At 41.9% G+C, this 22,079-nt stretch overlaps 1 protein-coding gene across 1 annotated transcript in view; it reads right to left on the bottom strand.

Annotated features, from left to right (window-relative positions):
- The window catches only part of Nsmaf (neutral sphingomyelinase activation associated factor), a 56,813-nt gene extending 35,356 nt beyond the window's left edge, over positions 1–21,457 (bottom strand). Inside the window, exons 1-6 of the mRNA XM_027398896.2 lie at positions 21,180–21,457; positions 8,446–8,535; positions 4,102–4,180; positions 3,933–4,000; positions 3,821–3,857; positions 1,387–1,437 (exon numbers count right to left, since the gene is read on the bottom strand). Of these exons, the coding sequence (XP_027254697.1) occupies positions 1,387–1,437; positions 3,821–3,857; positions 3,933–4,000; positions 4,102–4,180; positions 8,446–8,535; positions 21,180–21,238 (384 nt within the window). The 5' untranslated portion in view covers positions 21,239–21,457. The remainder of the gene's footprint in view (positions 1–1,386; positions 1,438–3,820; positions 3,858–3,932; positions 4,001–4,101; positions 4,181–8,445; positions 8,536–21,179) is intronic.
- Positions 21,458–22,079: the final 622 nt, after the last annotated feature.

Raw genomic sequence — 22,079 nt, 5'->3', positions numbered from 1 at the left:
TTTACTAAATTCCTTATAACACTCTCTGTCTCAGTCTCCCCAGGCACTACACATATACAGGTGCATGAAGACACACACACACACACACACACATATGACACAGGTCTATGTCCCCAGAGAAACCTCACATGCACACACACACACACACACACACACACACACACACACACACACACACACATGACACAGGTCTATGTCCCCAGAGAAACCTCACATGCACACACACACACACACACACACACACACACACACACACACACACACACACACACACACACATATGACACAGGTCTATGTCCCCAGAGAAACCTCACATGCATCAAACCTCACATAACTGGCACTTGAGACGCAGGTCTGTACTTCAGATGGTCTTAGCAGAGCTACCTGAGGAAAGGGCACCCAGGAGTGCCCTCAGCCTGAGAGAAGGGGGCTTTTGCCAAGGTGTAGAGGCAAGAGAAAAGTCACAAGGCAAGTTGACTTTATCAGGGAGGAAGGGACACTCACACAGAGTGGCCAAGCTCCTTGGTCATCCACACATGCAAGTTTTCTTGTCTCTATAACTCTTAAGCAGTGTAAATTTAAAAGCTGCTTGTAGGCTGGCCTAGCACCTGGAGCTGACTCAGCATGTGCCTGGGTTTGCAGAGAGTGTGGCCTTTTTCATTCACAGAAGTGTCCTTATTAGGAGCTAGCTCCACCCCTTAGTCCTATAAAAACTCCTTTAGTAGGAGTGATACCTTCTCAACACAGTATGCTGCAGCATGAAGACTAATAACATAGGCTGGTGCTTCCTCGATAAATCCTTGTAACTTCCACCAAACTAAGACTTTATAATTTTGTTATCAAATGCGAGGTATTTGATTAAGTACTTCTTGAATAACCTTATATTTTCAGTAATGTTAAGCAAAAACTTCTCAGTGATACACAGTAAATACACTTATAAATCTGTACACTATGACTTCAGTTTTTTTCCTTCCTTTCTTAAAAAGATGTGTTTATTTTTATTTTGTGTGTATAGTTATTTTGCCTGCATATATGTCTATGTAGCATGTGTATGCAGTGCCATCAGAGGCCAGAAGAGGACATCAGAGCCTCTAGAACTGGAGTTACAAACAGTTTTTAGCTGCCATGTGTGTAACAAAAACCCAGTGCTCTTAACCCTTGAGCCATCTTTCCATTTCTTCCACTTCTAATATAGTATGATCTCTAAGCTTTTGCTATTAGGCTAAAGGGCTAAAGATGCCTTGGGTACTTTTGCAAGAACTGTTAATAAACTTTGAAGTACTCAGTATTATCACATTTGACTAAAGATGCTAACAGAACCATAAAAATATTACTATTCAAAATGACTGCATAAATGTCCAATAATACATGAAAAACTTTACTTACCCGTTCTATCTTATATGGTGCCACAATATTGTGTTCTTTAATGAAATAGACCTGAGAATGGCAAAGCAATACTGAAATAATCAAGTTTTCATTGAGAAGAATTCCTAGAAAGATACTATGAATTCAATATTTACATTGTTACACAAGCTCTATTTGGTAGTCTTTCTGGATTGTTCTCCTTTATGCAATGCAACTACTAAGTCATCAGCACATTGCCAGGCTTGTCTTTAGCATATACCCAGATAATGAGCAGCTCTCACCAGCTGGATGCAGAGCAACAGGGTTCAGAATACCCTTGAAGTCTCCTGCCTTCACTCTTGACCCTTACCAGGTTTCAAATACATACAAATTAGGTCAGACCCCTCCTCTTGTAGCTCCCCAGTGGTTTTCTCATTTGTTCTTTACTTTGCAGCCTAACCATGGTTCAGAGGCTGCCACAGCACTGGCCTGCTCCTACATCAGTCTTCCTCCCACTGTGTTCTGCTCTGTTCCTTCTACCCTCACTGTGCTCCTACATCTCAAAATCACGGCTGGCTCACCTTGCTGGTACTGCTCAGTGGCTCTCTTTCTTAACTACTCTGTCTCAATGAGCACAGAAACACTCCCTGGTCTGCCCAGGGCACTTTTGTCTTGCTTTTCATTTTCTTCATAATATTTATCACTAACACATCTCCCCTAAGAAACACATAGATTAAAACTAATATTTATACATACACACATATCTCATACACAAACATGTTATTCCAATAGCAATAACAACCAAATCTGAAAGCAAAACTCTGTACCAAAACCTATTTCTGAGACTTGTTGAAAGTCTTGCCCTATGAAGCTTAAACTAATCCTTGAAAGTGTAGCTTGCACCTGGGTCCCCTTGATTTTGAATTGGTTTGATCTGAGATCACTTCCTAAAACTATTAAAAGAGGAAGGATGCTGGGCTATATTTCTAAAACCAAGTTATTAAACCTTTACGAAGACGGGTAGTTCTCTAAAGAAAATGGTACTTTTATAAAAAGAAAAAAGTACCCTTTTGTTCCAGGATATGGATGCCCTGCAATCAGCTCATGATGGAATAAGAAACACACTGTGAACATACGAGGTTGGGGATAATAACAGGGCACCCTCACAAAGCACTGATGGGCTGTATCTGGGGCATTAAATATGAAGTTGAAGACAGCTCATCTCTTCTTTGTTTAAAATTAGAATTACAGAAGGTACTAACAGAAAGTTACTTAATTCAAAATCTCTCAGATTTCATAAGATAAATGTCAAGGCTTGTTAAACTATGTTCTATGAACAAAGGGTTCAGTGACTGAGACAGCAGTGCTGCTCTTGCCTCCTCCCACTACACACACACACACATACACACAAAGATGATCCAGGCACTGTGCAAATCTCTGCACCCAAGAGCTCAAGTGTATCACTCCATCAGAGAATGTTTCTCTTCTATGGACCAAGTGCTCAAGTGTGTCTGTTACTCCATCAGAGAACATTTCTCTGGACCTTGTCAGTGCACAGAACTAGAGTGCTGCAGGAGTCCAGGCAACCCAGGCGACATCCTGTAGCCAATAAAGAATGTGAGGTCAAAAATCAAAGGAAGAAAGACCTCTGCTCTTTCTTTATTTAATTTCTTTTTTTCTATTATTTTTTTCTTTTTATTATTATTATTATTAATTCAAGTTAGGAAACAGGGTTGTTTCATATGTAATTCCCCTCTCCCTCTCCCTCCCCTCACCCCCATTCCTTCTCCCCCACCTCCCCACCTCCAACCTACCCCCACCCCATCCACCCACCACTCCCCAGGCAGGGTGGGGCCCCCAACCGGGGCTCCACCAAGTCCACCAAATCTTCCTGTGTTTATTTAGTTTCTTAAATCTGCAAACTAATCAATGATATGCTAGGAGAAAAACTACATTTTAATTGTCATATGATGCCAATATTGAATTGAGTACAATGGTGGATGCATAGTGAATACAGTGGGTATCTGGAATGAACAAAAGACAACAGCTCAGGTCACTCCTGACAGAACAGACTACCCTTCTGGAGCACTGCTGGGCTGTCATGTGTAAGCCTGAGGTCACTTCCTGGGCTGGCACTGGCTTCCCAGCTTTAGCAGTGGGAGGTCACAGAATGAACTGCTGTGCTTTCATTTCAACCTTCCTTCTGCTCTGATCCTGATGATACTGTAGTTCTTATACCTAGCAAACATGGAGGGTCCAGTGGGAGACTCTTGCCTTTTAACAAGTTTCTCAGTGACTAAATTCTCAAGGCATTTAAACAGCTATTTCCAAGTGTTCTTCTTACTCGAGCTCTATGTAAGTGAGAAATTTCATCATGAAAAAAAATTACACATACTCATGCACAGAAATTTTCACACAAGTTTGGAAAAATACATACTAGCATTTTTAGTAAGCATTTTTACTAGATGCTTCTCACCTGTCTGAAAATGAGGGAAATTCCTGAAGATTTTGCCCTAGAATGCAGAAAAAAAGTCATCAGACATGTAAAACTTTAGTTGAAGTAAAATTAAAAGTGAAAAATGACATACTTTGCCGAGTGTCTATGGGCTCCATTTTCTCCATGTTTTCCTATTTTTAAACAGTCTCTCAAAGGAATCTGTATAAAATTAGAGAGAATATTATAAAAATCAGCAAAGATAAAAGTACACATATACACACAATTAGGAATGTTTCTGTTCACATTTAAAACACCTTTACCTTAATGATGGGCTGGGATATTGCATCTGGTTCAAAAATCACTGATTTTGAACATATTTTTAAGGAGCCTCTGATTTTCCTAGGAGTAAAGGAGAAGAGATTATTTGCTGAACACCAGGACAATCACAAAAGTTATTTATTTTAACTAAATCATGGATTGCTAAGGTGTCAGCTAACAAAAGCATGGCAACTACAGAAGGGGTATACATAGCACAATTGAAAATGACCTTGTCCCTTCAGCTCTACTCTCTGGAGGCTGGAGAAACCTGCACAGGCTAAAGTTGTGACTTTGTTGAGTGCAGCCCCATAACCTCATTAATTGTCATTATTATCATTATTATTATTGAGTCTTCACAACTGCTCCCCAGAGAAACCCAGGCTCAGAAACTGGCACATGCTACATCTGCGATGCTTTCAGCAGACTTCATCGGCTCTTCATCTTCTACATCCAGAAGAACTACTAAAAAAAAAAAACAATAAACTACTACAATTAATTACATAAAAGGGTTTCTTTGCTTTTTTTAAACCATCGAAAACTTAAGTTTGATTTTTACACACAAAATACCATAAAGAATGATGTTCAAGTATTCAGGGAAAAATCTACTTCATGGCAATAAGTAATTTTAAAGATTATGTCATATGATATTGTATGATCAGATATGGGGCTGAACACTTATTTTCCTAGGGCATTCATATAGCTTTACTAAGTTTTGGGGGGGAAATGTGCTCAAGTGTCTTAGGGGCCACTGTTAATTTAGGTCAATATGCCTCACATTTGCTTTTTCTCATCAGTTGATTTTTATCAGTGATTAAACTAAGATAGCAGCTTACTATAATGTCAGACACATTTAAGGGAATCTTACTGTAACTGAAAAATTAAGATAATTTCTAAACAGCATAAGCATGTACAAGTATAATTTTTATGAACTCACATTTTTCTCCCATTTTCATGTGCTTATGTGCTCATGTCTGCAAGTATGCAGCAGACATATGTGTAGGGAATGTACATCCACACATGTGCATGTGCACATGGAAGGCCATGGGTGATGTTGGAGTCATCCTCCATCATTCTTTACCTTATGCTTTGTGGCAGGGTCTCCCAGCCACACCCAGAGCTCATAGAAACAGCTAGTTTCACTAGCTGGCTTGCTCTGGGAAAGCCCCCCTTCTGTCTTCTGAGGCTGGAATTGTAGGCAGACTACCATTCCCAGCCTGCATTTTACATAGTTCTGGGGGTCTGAACTCCAGTCCTCATGAGCTTTTAACCACTGAGTCATCTTCCCAGCTCTTGGTTGGTATCTGGATGAATCCTCTCACTTTATCCATCCAGGGTTCTTGGGCTACCCTACTCTAACTGAGACGACTGCAGCAGGCCATGTATATCCCAGGTTGTCCCCATAAAGTCAAACAACTGAGATTTTTTTTTTTAATTTTAGAAAGTTCCAAAAACAAAATTAGGATTTGCTATGCATCAAGCGATGTGCTGAATGTATGGGGACAAAGCGCTATGTAGACCCCAGTTCAGTACTGGACATAATCACAGATGTATTAAATAAACAGGATGATGTTTGAAGGGTATGTGCAAATACTACACCACTTTGTGTAAGGGACCTGAGCCATGCAAGGACTTGGGTATCTGAGAATCCAAAGAGAAAAATCTGTGAGTCCATATCTCTATATAACTTAGAACTCTAAAGTGTCAAAAACAACAACTAAAAGCCCACACTGAGAAATACAGTTACAAAGTCCGAGTTTGGACTCTCAACCCCACAGTAAAATCTCTTCTTTTCTGTGGAAGGAAGTGTTTCCTGGAGCTTTCTGGTCATTGTCACTACTCAATATATGCACTGAATGGAACAGCAGGCCCATCCTGCAGAAGGTCATAATTCAGATTATAATCTTTCTCAAAGGGTTTTGAAAGGAACCAGCAAGTAAGGGGAGGAGGACAAGAGAGGGTGATGGAAGGGTGCATATAACATGTCATTAAAGAACGCATTATTTGGACCTGTCCCATACCGAGAGTCCTCATCCAGTGGCTGATGGAAGCAGAGACAGACATCCACAGATATACACTGAGCTGAAATCTGGAATTTATTTGAAGGGAGGAAGGAATGAAGATCGAAGGGTCGGTACCAGGTTGGAGAAACCCACAGAAACAGCTGGCCTGAACAAGGGGGATCACATCGACCCCAGATGATGTCTGGGAGGCCAGTACAGGGCTGATCCATCCCCTGAACATGGATGTCAATGAGGAGGCCTCTGCCCTCCAGGGGGCCCCTGGTAGTGGATTAGTATTTTTTTTCCCTGGTGTAAGAAGAAACTTTGAGAGCCCATCCCATGTGAAGGGATGCACTCTTGCCCTGGACACATGGGGAAGGGACCAGGCCCAGCCTAGGATGATGTGGTGGACTTTGCAGAGACCCCATTGAGGGCCCTACCCTGCCTGGGGAGTAGAGGGTGGATGGGGTGGTGGGTAAGTTGGGGGTGGGGGAGGAGGGATGGGAGTAAGGGGAGGGAGAGGGAAAGGGAGAAGGGATTGACATGTGAAACAAGCTTGTTCCTAATTTGAACTAATAAAAAAAATTAAAAAAAAACACATTATTTTGTAGGCTTGAGGAAAAATCTTTATTTTGTTCCAAACTGAGGCTGAGCTGTTTTGCCCTTACAAATGTATCCATTAACCCTCATGCCCTACTATTTGTTTTTAATTTTTCCAGAGGGCTTGTGACTAATCAGGACCAGCTCTCTCTGACCTGGTCCTTATATCTTCCCTGTTATAGGCCATTGATATATCATCCCAACTTGTGTTTATTCTGGGGCTTTTTATATGTGTCAGATAAAATTTATAAGAAAATTTGAGCTTAATTGGGAAATGCAAGGAAGCAAAAGTCTTTCATTAAAGGGTGACTTCATCCCCCTTCTGTCTGTCTTTCATATCTCTTGTGTGCACGCATGTGCGCGTGTGTGCGCACACACACACACACATACTCCACACAGTTTTCCGTCCACCCTGGATTAGTCATCCTTTACAATAAAAATACCTCAGACCTCCATCTTTTTGAAGCACTCTTTTAATAATGGCTCTATCATTATCAGGCTTAAAAATGAATAACTCTTTAAGGTCTTCAAGTATACTGTGTTCAAAAATTTTCCTTTTCATAGTTTGTTTACTCAAATCAAAACCCAAACAGAGTCCACATTATATTTGACTGATATACTCCTCACACTTGCTAATCTAAAATTATTTTCCCACACAATGACTTTTGTTGTCTTGGGAATTCTAGACAAGAGCCTCCCACCGAAACAGCAGCCCCACCTCCCAGCCCATAAATGCTGCTTACTGCGTCTGTGTGATATTCCTCTACCATGTCCTTCCTTTACATCATCAATGAGATTAGATCAGATCCTGTTGCATACTCTGACAATACCTCAGAGGAAGGACATGTAGTGCCCTCACCCCAGCAGACACTCGGGGCTTAAGGTGCTATTAATCTTGACATGCTCATTACAAAACTTCTTAGTAACCTCTCACTAATGGATTTAGCAGCCCTTGAAGATTACGATATACTATATAATTATGGTAAGTAGTCTCTATGAAGAGCCAGACAGAAGTATCTTTATAGACCATGCAGTCTTTGTTACAACTATCACTGGGTGACCAAACATGGGCCACAGGGAAACAAACTCCAAAGCAAGTGTCATATACCAGTAAAAGCAGGTGACACTCAGATTGGGCCCAAAGGCTGTGTGCAGTTTGCTGACCCCTCATATAGATCCATTGCTTCATGGAAGATTTAAATTCCATTACTCCGTTGTATTTACTAGCTAGAATTTTCCAACCAAGAACAACTTCACATTAATCAGCAATTCAGTCACACTGAAGTATAATTTGTACAAGAAAAACAAAAATCCAAAGACAAAATGTGCTTTGATCTGTAGCTTTCAAAAAATCGAACCAAGCAACTGGATCTGTTTTTAAAGGAGTAATTAGTAGTTATGGAGAAAGCAGATTTTTCTCTGGGTCATGATGCATTATTTATTACTTCATTTTGAAGAGGCTGACACATTTCATTGGCCCATGGTTTTCAATCATTACTTCATCATCATCCCAGTGACCGAGAACAGGGTGCACTGTGTGACAAGAGGGATACAGGAACAAACCGATGACCAGAGTCCTGCTTGGCAGCCTCAGAGGAGCCACAACCACCATATCAGTTATGCCACCATCTTGTTACCTAACTAAAAAGAGGCAAGAGGGACTCCTACACAGCCCTGTGTTTATTTTGAAGACATCAGACCTCACCGAGAGTCTACGAGTGCCCAGAGCTGTGTGAGCTCGCTTACCTTTCCTCATGGCTGCCTTGGCTCTGGACGTGAAATGCTGTGTGCTGCTCAAAGTAGTACTCCTCTAAGTTGAGCAGCAGTAAGGAGAACCTAAATGTGGGAGAGGAAGACAGAGTCATGGTGCTGGTTTACAGGAAGTATACAAGGCTATGCACCCTACATCTCCAGACAGTACTCTGTGGAGCCCACACCCCTCTCTCCCATGCCCCAAATGGAGTCTTTCCCAGTGCAGATGCACTGCCCTTACACACACAAGTCCCAAACTGTGTGAAATAGTGTTTATGACAACCTTGCTCTCCTCCCCATGGAACTTTCATGTCAGTGTCCCCTGATGGTACATGGCAGGCTTCCCTGCCCCTATCCTGCCATAACTCCGAGACCGTGTCCCATACTGACTTTAGTTCTTGTGACTCCCATGAGGCAATGAGCTCTGGGAGAAGGTTTGAAGATGGCTACAACTAGCCTGATGTTTTAGACCATGCATGTTTAATAAGTAAAACAGACTGAGTTGTGTAGTTACTTCAGTTTTAGGTGCTTTTAACGTTAAAAGTATGACAGCATAAATGTACAGTGGTGAGGTGACTTGGGTAAAGGTGTACTGCTCAAGCCTGGTGACTTGAGCGATTCCTGAAAGCCCCGTGGAAGGATTGACTCCTGAGAGTTGTCCACAGACCTCCACACGTGCACCATGGTAAGGGTACATGCACAACTAAAAAGATAAAATAAAGTAATAATTTAGTTGAACTGCCACAGAAATAACAATTAGGCCAAAAAGTGAAAAGCAGCATATCACTGGCTGCACAGTATGGGCAGGGAACACGGACAGCATCTAGAGTCATGGAGAAATTTCTAAAGCAGTGTCAGACCGCAGGCCCATCTAGAGGCTCTGCTGCTCTCCAGGAAGACATCTAGATTAAATGTGGGTTACACAGAATATTGCTTCCTTCTGAAACAAAACTAAGATGTGAATGAAATATTTTTAAATGACAAAACCCAAAGATGACAGCAAACTAGGGAGATATCAAAGCAAGGAAGAGATGGGAGCCAATCTGTGGGAGGCAGAGAGCAGATGGAAATTAGCCACACCCAGAAATTAGAGTGCAGATGCTTCCTGAGACAGCACCACACATCTGAAAACCAATGCAAGCACAGGACTTTACCCAGTGTCAAGCATCAAAAAGTCACTCCAAGATGAGTAGCTTCTAATGTGAAAGAACAAGACCCCCATAAGCACAGGAATACAAACAGAGCAAACAGAGACAATGCAGGGCCAGAAGGAAGATCATCGCAGACTAATTATTACACTTATAAAGACAAAACATGACAGAGTAACACCCAAACAAGCAGGAAGAAGATACAAGAAGGACTAGATATCACAAGGATCCAAAGAAAATGTCAAAACACTCTAATTAGCAAAATACTCTAATTGAGTAATGTGAGAGATTGTTCATTCACAAAACAAGCTGACCCAAAAGACTGACTCCATAAGAGTAAAATTAATTATAAAAGAACTAGTTTTACCAACTATCTAAGTTTTATTGACATGTCCTTCATTTTAAAAATTTCTGAATGATAAATAGTCATAAATTAGGTTTAGTGTCCAGTATATTAAAAATAAATTAGTCATAAGCTTAAGTACTGGAGTGCAACTGGAAAAGCTTTGCAGCCACCCGAGTTCCAGTCCAGTCACCTGCCTCAGGAGGATGGGACATTCCTTTGATGTGGCAGGTGATTCCAGGAAGGCACCAGTCAGGAACTTATTCACTAATTACTCCCCTAAATTTTGGCAGCATCCCAATGGGCTGATGTGCAGCCATTCCTTCTGTACCCTGCTATCCCCTCTCTCCCTACAGGAAGGGGAAAACAGAGAAGTGTATTCAACAAGACACATGCAGGATTTTATGGCTAGGGAACACAGACCACCTTCCAAAACAACTGTTCTTCTATGTGGTAATTAAGATAGATGTCCACCCACTTTCTAGCACTAAATATATAATAAATTAATAGTAGTTTCCTTCATTTAGTAATATTACATTTTACAAGACATGCAAACCTACAGAGAAGGAACCTAAGCAAATCACACTGCTTAACATTTATGGTTTAAGGAGTTGTTTGTATTGTTTCCACTGAAGCATTTACTGGTATCTGCATTAAATATTTTCTATGTGAAAATTACTTCAACTATCTTTCAACAATAATTTCCAAACAATATGCTATGGAGTAAAAAAAATCAAATGCTTTAAAGGCTTTAAAGTTGGGGCTGGAGAGGTGGCTCAGTGGTTAAGAGCACTGGCTGCTCTTCCAGAGGACCTAGGTTCAATTCCCAGCACCCACATGACAACTCACAACTGTCTGTAATTCCAGTCTCTGGGTATTGACAACCTCACACATACATACATGCAAAACTCCAATGTACATAAAAATAAACAAATTATTTAAAAAAACATCTTTTGCAGCTTCATGATTTTGTGCTCTCACACATTAATATTACAGCTCACCATTGTCTTTAGGAGACTTGTGTCCATGGCTTGCACAGTCTTAGTTTAACCCACCTTCATAGTGTGGGTGACTTTGTAGATACATTTAGTCATTTAGCAAGTCATTTATATTAAACACAGGCATTCTATCCTGGAGTTGCCTAAAATTTAAAGCATATTGGTATGCTTAAGACTTGACCAATTGTTCCACTCCAGACAGCCACAAGATTAACCCTGCAGGCACAGCAAAAGCACCTCCACAGTTATCCCCAATCATGTTGATAGTGGGTACACACTGTGCACTAATCAGGCCCGTTTCTAGGTTACACATGTAATTCTGGCACAAGATCATTGGAAAAAGTGCTTTGACCTGAGTGGCACTGCACCAGTCACAGGAAAACCATGCTGTCACCCATACCCTGAATACCCAAACTACCCTCAGGTTAAGCCAGGCTGTTGTGATCCTACCAGGGAGCTGGTTGAACAAAGTAGTCATTTAAAATTCAAAAAAAACAAAACAAACAGGAAAAAAAAACTTCTTGGAATCTGAAATAAGGAAGAGATTTAAGAAAACAGATACACAAAGCAAGATTACAGTCTGGTGACACCACTGCTGCAATGCTGCCCCCCCTCCCCCACCGTGTGTGTGTGTGTGTGTGTGTGTGTGTGTGTGTGTGTGTGTGTGTGTGTGTAGCAAAGCCTGAAGAGAGTTGTAGGGACAGAAAAAGAAAGAGCAAAACCTGTCCTTATCCATCATTCCATCATATAGTCACTCCCACCACTCCTGCAACAGAGGCAGGCACACACGAGACAGGCTTAAGCAATTGAGTGCACGATAGGAGAGCATTCCAAAGACCCAGGACAAACTGCCTCCCTCTTATACTTAAGCCCATGAAACACAAAGTAGCCAGCTGTGTGGAAATATGAATGAAGAAAGTGTTAGATGGAGAAGTCACCCAACAGCAGTTCTGCTGAGGGCTCCTGGCCCCATTATGGTCAGGTCCCTTCATGGTGAAGGACTGCTGCAAGAGAGGAACAGAAATTGACCTCCCTAGTTTCCGGGGCTGGTTAAGGGAGAGGGCTCTATGGGAAAGCTCCAGGAGGAGGTCTGGATTCAAGACTCACATCAGACAAGGAGGGGGCAGAAGCAGGCAGCCAGGGACCTCACTTGTGAGACATTTGCAGCTCTTTAGTTCAAAGCGCTCAGCAGGCTAAGGCCACACTCTGGAATTCTTTCAGACTCAATAGTTACTTTACGTTGGAATCCATCCAACGTATATTCCATCCATTGATATTCATATAATGAATATCAATCTCCCCGTCTTAATTTTGTTCACACACAAAAAAGTTAAAAACGAACAACAACCAAACAGAAACACTTCATCCTCTGCCCAAGTGACGGTGACTAAACTATACTTCATTGTTCATCTTCCAATCATAACTCTGCCCACAGAAGATTAGAAGACCAGGACAGGACTTCACTGGTAATTCATGCTGGAGACTGGTGACCATTTCCTCCTTCTGCCTGTCCGGCACTAGCACCAGCTAGTATATTCGTGCTCTTTCAGCAACTCTCAAGAGTTGTCAGTAGACAACCGCAATCCTACTCTCAAGCTCTCCCTGCATTTTTACATCAGCAGATGTAAAATTTTTACCTGTACCCCCTGCATCTTCACACATCTTATCAAAGAAATTATCTTTTAGATGAAGGTCCTTGTCATGAGAAGAGTACAAAAGAAGAGTCATTTTCTCTGTCCTAAATCCACGAGGCCCTGCCTAACAGCTACATATGTCCTCATTTCAAACACAAGTTCAGAAAACTTTGTTGTTTTCTTTCTTCCTCTTTCTTTCTTTCTTTCTTTCTTTCTTTCTTTCTTTCTTTCTTTCTTTCTTTCCTTCCTTCCTTCCTTCCTTCCTTCCTTCCTTCCTTTCTTTCTTTCTTTTCTTCAAGACAGGGTTTCTCTGTGTAGCTTTGGAGCCTATCCTGGCACTCACTCTGGAAACCAGGCTGGCCTCGAACTCACAGAGATCCATCTGCCTCTGAGTGCTGGGATTAAAGGCGTACGACACCAACACCCGGCTCGTTGTTGTTTTCTTAACCTCCAGCATCTCTCTAAGATTCCATTCAAAGGGTGCTCCAACTTTCTTGAAGCCAGTTAAACTTCTGAACTGAGATCTGGAGAACAGCATGGAGGGACACTATCATACAGCCACTGTGTTTGCTTATCTTGCCTTCTGCAACTGCTCAGGTAAAAGCAGTTTGGACTAGAAGTTCCAAATTATATTTTTTGATGATTAGTATATTTACTTCTTGAGTGAAAATGTTTTCCAGAACTGCCCGGTAGTAATAGCTATATTGTTTTTACTTAAAGTTTCAATGCTGCTTTCTTTAAAAACCTAGGTTTTAGGTAAGGCCTCAATCCCTTGATTCAAATGGGTAACCCTTGCACCATGGCTTTTTCTGAAAGTTTCTTCACTGCTACTTGGTTCATTGACATCTCTTTAATGTTCAGCATCAAGTAAATGTCCCATGATCTCTGCATTAGGATAAATTAAAACTTTAAAAAGGGAAGTGGGGCGCTGTAATTAGCTCAACTAAGCTTCTCAGCATTTGTCACTATTGCCACTTCCTGTTTTCTGATCTACCCCAGGTACACTTCTGTCATTTTTGCCTGCAATGAATGAAGGTCCCATATGTTATCTCCGTTCCTCTTTCCAAAAGGTCCTCACTGTGTGGGCCCCACCTACCCTGGTCCTGAATTCCGTGAACCCATAGGATTTTTTCATCTGCTTGGTATTCGGAACTCACTGCCCCTCCTAGCGGGTTGTCACTTCTGCATAAATCTGCAGCTTCCAGCAGTGGACTCTAAGAGTCCCATGTCCCCACGCTTCGGTGACACCAAAAGCACATTAACCCTTTTCCTTGTTTGCTTTCTGTGGCTGTGATAAACACTATGACCAAAACCAACTTAGGGAAGAATCTTTATTTCCGCTTACAGGCTACAGTTCATCATCTAGAGCAGTAGTTCTCAACATGGGGGTTGAATGACCCTTTCAGAGGGGTCGTCTAAGACCATCAGAAAACATTTATATTACAGTTCATAACTGTAGCAAAATTATACTTGTGAAGTAGCAATGAAAGTTATCTTTATGGTTGGAAGTCACAACATGAGGAACTATATTAAAAGGTTTCAGAATTAGGAAGGTTGAGAACAGCTGCTTTAGAGAAACCAGGATAGAACTCAAGGCAGAAACTTGGAGACAGAAAGTGAAGAAACCTCTGTGAGGAACACTGCTTGCTTCCAGGTTCAGGCAAAACTACCTTTCTTGTACAACCCAGAACCACCTGCTCAGGATAGCACCTCCCACAGTGGGTGGGCCCTCCTCCATGAATTAGCAATCAAGAAAATGCCCCCCCCCTCCCCGTTCCCAGGCCAAGCTGATGGAGGCAATTCCTCACTTGAGGTCCCCTCTTCCAACATGTCAGTGTCAGTGTCAAGTTATCCATATTCTACAAATTTGCATAGAAATATCTGAGTGACTGAACAGTGTTTCTAGTTCCTTTACCCATTGGCTCATGTAAATTACTGGTCCCTCTTCCTGTGCAGAAGCTGTGGTTCCCAGCAAAACCAATTTCACTATTTCAGCTGACTTTTGTAGTCCTTCCCCTCCACAGCATGCTTAACGCTCCATTACTTAGCCCAACTCTAAGAAATTATACTCTCTTCTTAATGAGTGAGATAATTACTTCCTGACCCGGCTCAGCTAAAGAAAACCCCTTCCGTTGACACTACCCATAAAGCCTGCTACTTCTAATTTCAAGTCTCCACAGTCTATGATGACAAAGATAGAAACGTGACCAATGCTCTTAAACATCCTTCAGCTTTCTCACTCATCAAGACTCATAGTCCAATGAACTGAGTGACAAAGTTCAGTGGTGAAGTGCTTACCCTGCACATTCAGGGCCTTGATGCAATCTGCAGTACACACAAAGCCACAGCCCAGGGAGCCCCAGGAGTCACAGGACCCGATAGAGGCAAAACTGGAAAGAAGCAAACAGAGAGAAAGCAAGGACGCCTAACTAACATTATATTGACTTGTGTGCACGCGATCATCTAGGAAGCAAGTTAAAACAAGATCCTGATGTGGACCTGGGCTGGAGCCCATGACTCTTTCTGGCTCCAGGCATGCTCATGCTGCTAGCCTGTGGGATGCAGAGAGACTAAGATTCCAGTATCATATAAAGTGGGCTTCCATCACACCAGAATCATTTTAAACTTGGGACCTTAACAATGAGTGTTGCCCAGCCATTCACCTGCCTTGTATTGAAAACAGAATCAGTAAGTCACAAAGGCTGAACTTGGGCCCAAGAACTCAGTGCTAACACTAGTTTGCACTCAATCACGGTGTGTTAGTTTTGTCTTGTGACTCACAGTTCCACAAATTCTAGTCTATTCTGGCAGGAAGGCTGCAGCAGCAGCAGCAACAGCTAACTTCAACATCCCAGGACACAGAGAGAACTGCCTGTGGTAAGGTGCTCCTTCCTGTTCCTCTCATTGCATAATGGCCACTACGTTCTGGATGTGACTTGCCTTTTGTTAATCTTCTCTGGAAATGTCTTCAGACATACTTAGAGGTATGTCCACAGGTGCTTCCCAATGCAACCAGGGTGACAAAATTAGCCATCACACATGGCCAAGCTACGTGGCCCTGTCAAATCATTTTCTTAGTTACTTAAGTTCAACTATAAGATGTAGCGGAGGTATTGAATAGGTAACCTTATTTAGAAAATAGACCAAAAAGATCTGAGTTTAAAGAAATTAGCAGGGCTGGATAGATGGCGGCACCCGCCATAGAGAGGAGGCCCCCAAGCTCCCAGAGAAGTCATTCTATTATAAACAACAATTCAATAGCAGCAGAATGGGTTTGTTGCAGAAGAGAAGGTGGTGTCCTGGGAAGCTGCCCAGAAGCTGGCTATGGTCTGTGTTTAAGGCTGTCAATCCTGGCTGTCCACAGGCTTAGACCCAGCTCCCAAATGACTGGGAATGTACTCACGCTTCCTAACTCTGGACAAGGATACCACAAATCCTGCCATATCTGATGGATTTAGTAGTTCCCAGTCAAGCCAGTGAGGGTAGGGAAAACCCAAAGCCACAAATGCTGGGCTGCCCACGGCTAACCAGCAGGACCTACCATGTCTTGACACATGGTCATTCTGCAGGGCTCAAGATTCCCCCTATCTCAAGTCACAAAGCTGGAGCAAGTCCTGGCCTATTCTCTGTTCATTTGCCTTTGTTTGGAATCTTCAAAACGCTAAGGAAATGATACATCTAGCAAGACTATTCTCAAAGCAAGGGTAAAAGAAGGATATAATTTTGTTTGTTTTTTTTTTTGTTTGTTTGTTTGTTTTTCGAGACAGGGTTTCTCTGTGTAGCTTTGGAATCTATCCTGCACTCGCTCTGGAGACCAGGCTGGCCTGGAACTCACAGAGATCCGCCTGCCTCTGCCTCCCTGAGTGCTGGGATTAAAGGCGTGCACCACCAACGCCCAGCCGGATATGTTTACATATGCAAAAACAAAGGTAGTTTACTATCTCAGACCTTGCTTGGAGGAACTTTTACAGTATATTATTAAGAAAGAAAACTTCTGTAAGGAAAACATGACATGCAAGAGGGAAACCCATTAAAGACTGTAGCAAGCACGCACATAAAACCACACAATTATTAATCAGTCAATCATAACGCTTAATGTGTAGATCTAACTGGACAACAGTGGACTATAATTTAGTATGGGACAACAGGAGTAATTAATCCAGGGCATGCACATTGGTAGAGAGGAAGCTTCAGATATTAAAACAAAGATGAAATTAGAGCATAGAACCCCACACTCTGCACGAATGTTAGATAGCATTGGGACTTCCCTTAATCCCAAAGAAAAAGGGCTAGGGGAGGAAATGAAGTCAAAGAATGCGGTAAGATAGCAGAAATAAACCTGTAATAATACTAAATGAAATTTTCTTAAGACTAAGATTCAAAATGAACTACTAAAAAACTTCAACAAGAAGGGACCAACAAATGGCTCAGTGTTTGTTGCCAAGCCTGACACCCCAAGTTTGCTTTCTTGAACCCACATGATAGAAGCAGAGAACTGACTCCTGCAACTGACCTCCACTCACACACACCCACACACATATATACACATGCAAAAAAGAAATCAACAAAATGTAATTTTTTAAGTTTAAAAGTTAGATAATATACTATTCATACATAAAACACAAGGTTACAGAAAAAAATAAAAGAATGGAAATTTTGTTCATTGAAAATCATCTGATACAGCTATATAAACATCAGAGAAAATAAAAAAAATTACTAGAAACAGTGAGGTTATTATAGGTTCCTAAAAGATTCACTTCAGGAAAAAGACAACAATTCTAAGTTTCTCATAAAATACAAATTAATAGTAAGAAACAGGACCGAACAGAATGTTTGCCGCAGGTGGCTATGTTCAGTCTCCAACATCCCCAGTACAGAGAAAAAAAGAATAATTAAAAAAATTGCTAATCAATCCTTCCATCTTCAGGTTGCTATGTTCAGTCCCCAGCATCCCCAGTACTGAGGGGAAAAAAAGAATAATTAAAAAAAATGCTAATCAATTAAAGAAATAAAAGACAATTTTCAAAATCTTTCTAGTTAAACATGTTAGGATAGTTTCTAAATATCTGGTGTTAAAATTAAGACCACACTAGTGTTTAGAAGAAACCAGGCCAAAGATATAACTTGGAAGAAAAGTGTTTGCCTCCCATGCAAGAGGCCCTGAGTTCAATTCCCAGTACATCAACAATAACAAAAAAGGAAAATGCCATTGCACCATGGTTAATATGCATGCTTGCATCACAGCACTTGGGAGGTGAGGACAATACAATCAATAATCCAGTGTAGCCTGTACTACATGTGACCTTATCTCATAAAAAGAAGGAAGGAAGCATGTCGAGATGGGGAAGACAGGGAGGGAAAGAAACTAAAACTAAGCACTGAAACCTTCTGTATCCACTCGTATTCATATCATACTTAAAGCATACAGTTGATGCAAATCATACAGCAAAAAACCTGAATTCCATGTATGGGCAGATTCTTGTTTTGGAATAACTTAACATGATATAATAACAGAATAAGGAGGAGATATACTACTAAGCATTTATTATGAAGCCAATGTAAATTCTAAGTTAACCAAAAATATTTGCAACATTTACTTTCTCTCTCACTGATTTATATGTGAAAAAATAAGCCAGTTTTTTAAAGGTACAATTTTTGTGATCCATTACATTCCTGATTGACTGCTGATTCTGCAATTTATCTCCTTTTCCAATATCTGGCACAACCTACGAAATGGATATAAGAGACTGGAATGTTCCATGTTATAAATGGAAGATTACACAGTAGAAAAATAAATCACTTAGTATTCTGAAAAAGTATTTTTAATAAATGCAAACTCAACTGATAAACAAACATGTTGAGTAAAAGAAATTTAATATCAGTGTAACCAAGGAGTTATATGTTCATGGGCTCTCTAAAGCCAACTGGAAGTCTCTAGAATGCCTGTAAAACTATTCATGAAACATGTAGGCATACAACAAAACTGTAAAACTATTCATGTGATATGTACACATACAACAGAAAACTAAGAATCACTAACATTTTAGCCTGACACCATATCTTATAAACCACCGTTGTTCATTCTATTATATCACAGAAATAAAACTACAGCTTCTGCTTTGAAGGCATGTGTCTCAACTATGTAAACTTCTACAGAGTAAGATAAAAATAGTTGTGAAGATAAATTTTAAATAGAACAATTCAGAAATAGAATAACAAGTGACAGTTTGTAGAATTCCTTATTTCCTTACCCACTGACCACTTCTGCCATGCTCAACTATTTCAGAGAACATATGTGAATTTTTCTCTTTACTTTTGTCATTTGTCTTCATCAACATCTAATCATGATATTTAAAAATAACTAGCAAAATTTATATGGCTGCTGACATAATGGAAGGGATACAAAACACTTAATTTGAACAATAGAACTAATTGTCTATTTGCATTCTGGTCCTGAAAATTACTAAGGCATTTTTTTTCATAAATTTCAGCAAACAGCACCAGTGCATGGCTATTCATACCAGAAGTTTCAGTGCAGGGCTGTGTGGGTTAGCAAGTAGCAGTACAGGATCCCAGTTAAAGTTGAATTTTAGAGAAACAATATACTTAATCTACACTAAGTTTTAGTATAAATATGTCCCCAAATCTACATGGGACATATGCCAAAAATTATCTGAAATTAATATTTAACTGAGTGTCTCATATTGTACCTAACAATCCCAGCCAGGCTTCTTTCTCCACCCTCTTAAATGCCATATACAATACCATCTCCGGTCACCTCTATCTCATTAAACATCTAGAATACAAATCCACTTTGCTGCATTCTTCCTTCTGTCATCACTATGATCCAAACTCCTGGCACAGAATCTCCCAAACAAACTCTGCTCATGCTAACTGGAGCTAATTCAGCAGCAGAGACATACATACTAACTTCAGTTTCTCTTTCTCTGGGGTCACTGTTTGGCAGCTCTAGAAATCTAAAATCCCAAACTCAGTTTGAGAGGAGCCACTGAGTGCACAGGGCAGAGGGGAGGCCTCTGGTTATCTCTCACTAGCCTCAAGCTCCCCAGGAAAAGGAACTGCTCTCTGAGATAGCCAGAGCCAATGGCCTTTATCATCTTGCTCATTTGTCCTTAATGTTGCCAAATGACAGTTAAGCCAAGACACATGTGGGCAGAAATGTTAAATTTGGGTCTCAGTAAGGTTGGTTTTCCAAAGTTAACTTTTAAAAGTTGGTCTTTTTGAATGAATTGTATGATTTATGAAGAATCTCCTTGATTTAAGTTCAAATCTCACACTCAGAGATGTTCCTTAATTAAAATATACAGATACATACATACATACATACATACATACATACACCCTAAGATTGAAAAGCCAGTAGGCAGAGAAAAAAAAAATTGGGGGTGATCAGGAAGTAGAATTGAAGTGCCCATGCTGATTGTAGAGAATAGTTAACTGATTGATAGCTGATAAATGTTTGACCTAGGAGAACTCTTACCTGGGAGTACGGTGGGCCTAGCATGTAAACAAAACAGCATATGCTGGAAATAGCAAGGACAGCAGGTTCCCCTAACATTACAAACAGTGTAAGACGATCAAAACAACAGTCAGAATCTAAAGATAAAACAGAACAAAACAACCCTCCCGGTTTTTCTGTTCATCACTGAAGTCACAGGATTGTTACAAATGACTATTAATGAAGTCTAGAACATGACAACAGTTCAAGCGTTTAAAAGGTTCATGCTCATCAATGCAAAACACAGCACCAAGTCTTAACAAGTCGTTGGTGCCAGACAAAGAAATCCCATGTAAACTCAGGTGGGAAATGCAATTTCAGAACACACCACCTGGCCAGTCCGACATTACAGATTAGAGAGAGAGAGAGAGAGAGAGAGAGAGAGAGAAGAGAGGAGAGAGAGAGAGAGAGAGAGAGAGAGAGAGAGAGAGAGAGAGAGAGAGAGAGAGAGAGAGAGAGAGAGAGAGAGAGAGAGAGAGATGTTTAGATGAAGAGGCGGGCTGAGTAACAACTACAGGTGAAGGGAAATTCACCCAGAATTAGAAGCTGCACCTGCGTTTCCAGGTATAACCAGCTTAGAGAGCTCCACCAAGCGACAATGTGATAGTCCGACCGCAGCTCCCACAAACCCCGTGTTTGCAAAAACGGTTTAGCCGGCTTTCCCGCTGGAAGAACAGCTAGATTATCCGCAGGCGTGCGGGTCACAAAACCGCACTAGGAAGGACACGAGGGACGGAAGTGCGCTTCCTTAGAAGGGGACGGGATCTGAGGGAGGCCGTAGCTCTTTATTCAAGTCCTTCCTGGGCCGCGGGTGACCGCAACCCTACGGTCGCACGCGGTTCTCCAACAGCTTCCCACGCAGGCCGGCTGCGGGACGCAGGGCCCCGTGTGTGTGTATGTGTGTGTGTGAGACGGGCGCGGGCTGCTCGCCCCCATGCGGGCGCGGGCTGGCCCTGCCTTTGAGTCCCGAGGTCCCCGCCAGCCGGGCCCACTCTCGACTCCCGGACCCAGGAGGCGGCCGCGGCCTGTGGGAGAGCGCCTAAGTGCCGCCCGGCCTCCCGGTCTCCCGGCCCCCGCCCCGCGCACCTCTCCTTGGAGTAGAACTGCAGCTGCTGCTCGCGCTGCCTCTTCCGGGTGAACGCCATGGAGGCCCGGGGCGCGCAGGCCGCCGACTGTCCCCAGAGGTCCCGAGCGGCGCCGCCCGGCGGCCGAGAGCCCCACGCTGCGCCCCAGGGCCCGCGGCGTCCCCACCGCGCTCACCGCAGCATCCTCGCGTGGGGACTCGGACTCGGGCGACGCCGTGACTCAGGCCCGGAGGAGGGGCGCGCTGACCTGGGGCCGCGGGCGGCAGCCGCGTCCTACACTGTCCCGACTAACCTCTGCAGCGCTGCTGCGGCGTGGAGACAGCACACGTGAAAGCCCAGGCTTGCCCGGGAGCCCCCCAGTTGTTGGCGCGGGGACCAGAAATAACAACGTTTTGCATTTTCAATCCCAAATTTCAGTTATTGAAATATTGGATGGCAGTTTAAGAAATAACACCACTAATGATGTACCACCTAAGTATCAAACAATTTGTCCATTTTTAGTGTATCAGTATTCACAGATAGGTGCAACTATGACTACACTAGGACTACAGTGTTGGGATATTTTCATCGGCCCAAAAAGAAGCCTTTACATTTTAGCAATCACTACTCCTTAGCTGCCTTTCCACAAACCTTTTCCTAGAAAAAACGACTTAACTTTCTCTATGAATTTGCCCAGTCTGGACATTTCAAATAAAAACAGCCATACAATACGTGGTCTTTGTGTCTGACGTCTTTCATTTAGCATAATGCTTTCAATGTTCATGAGCTGTAGCATAAGTCAAAATTCCATTTCTTTTTCTCACCGAAGTGTATTCCATTGTATTCCATACTTCATTTCATATTATATATTCAGCAGTTGCTAGGCATGTCAGTGTTTCCATCTCTTGGCTATTACAAATAA

The sequence above is a fragment of the Cricetulus griseus genome, chromosome 2 (genome assembly GCF_003668045.3).
Source record: "Cricetulus griseus strain 17A/GY chromosome 2, alternate assembly CriGri-PICRH-1.0, whole genome shotgun sequence".
Classification (NCBI taxonomy): domain Eukaryota; kingdom Metazoa; phylum Chordata; class Mammalia; order Rodentia; family Cricetidae; genus Cricetulus; species Cricetulus griseus.
This window is presented reverse-complemented; position numbering and strand designations above follow the sequence as displayed.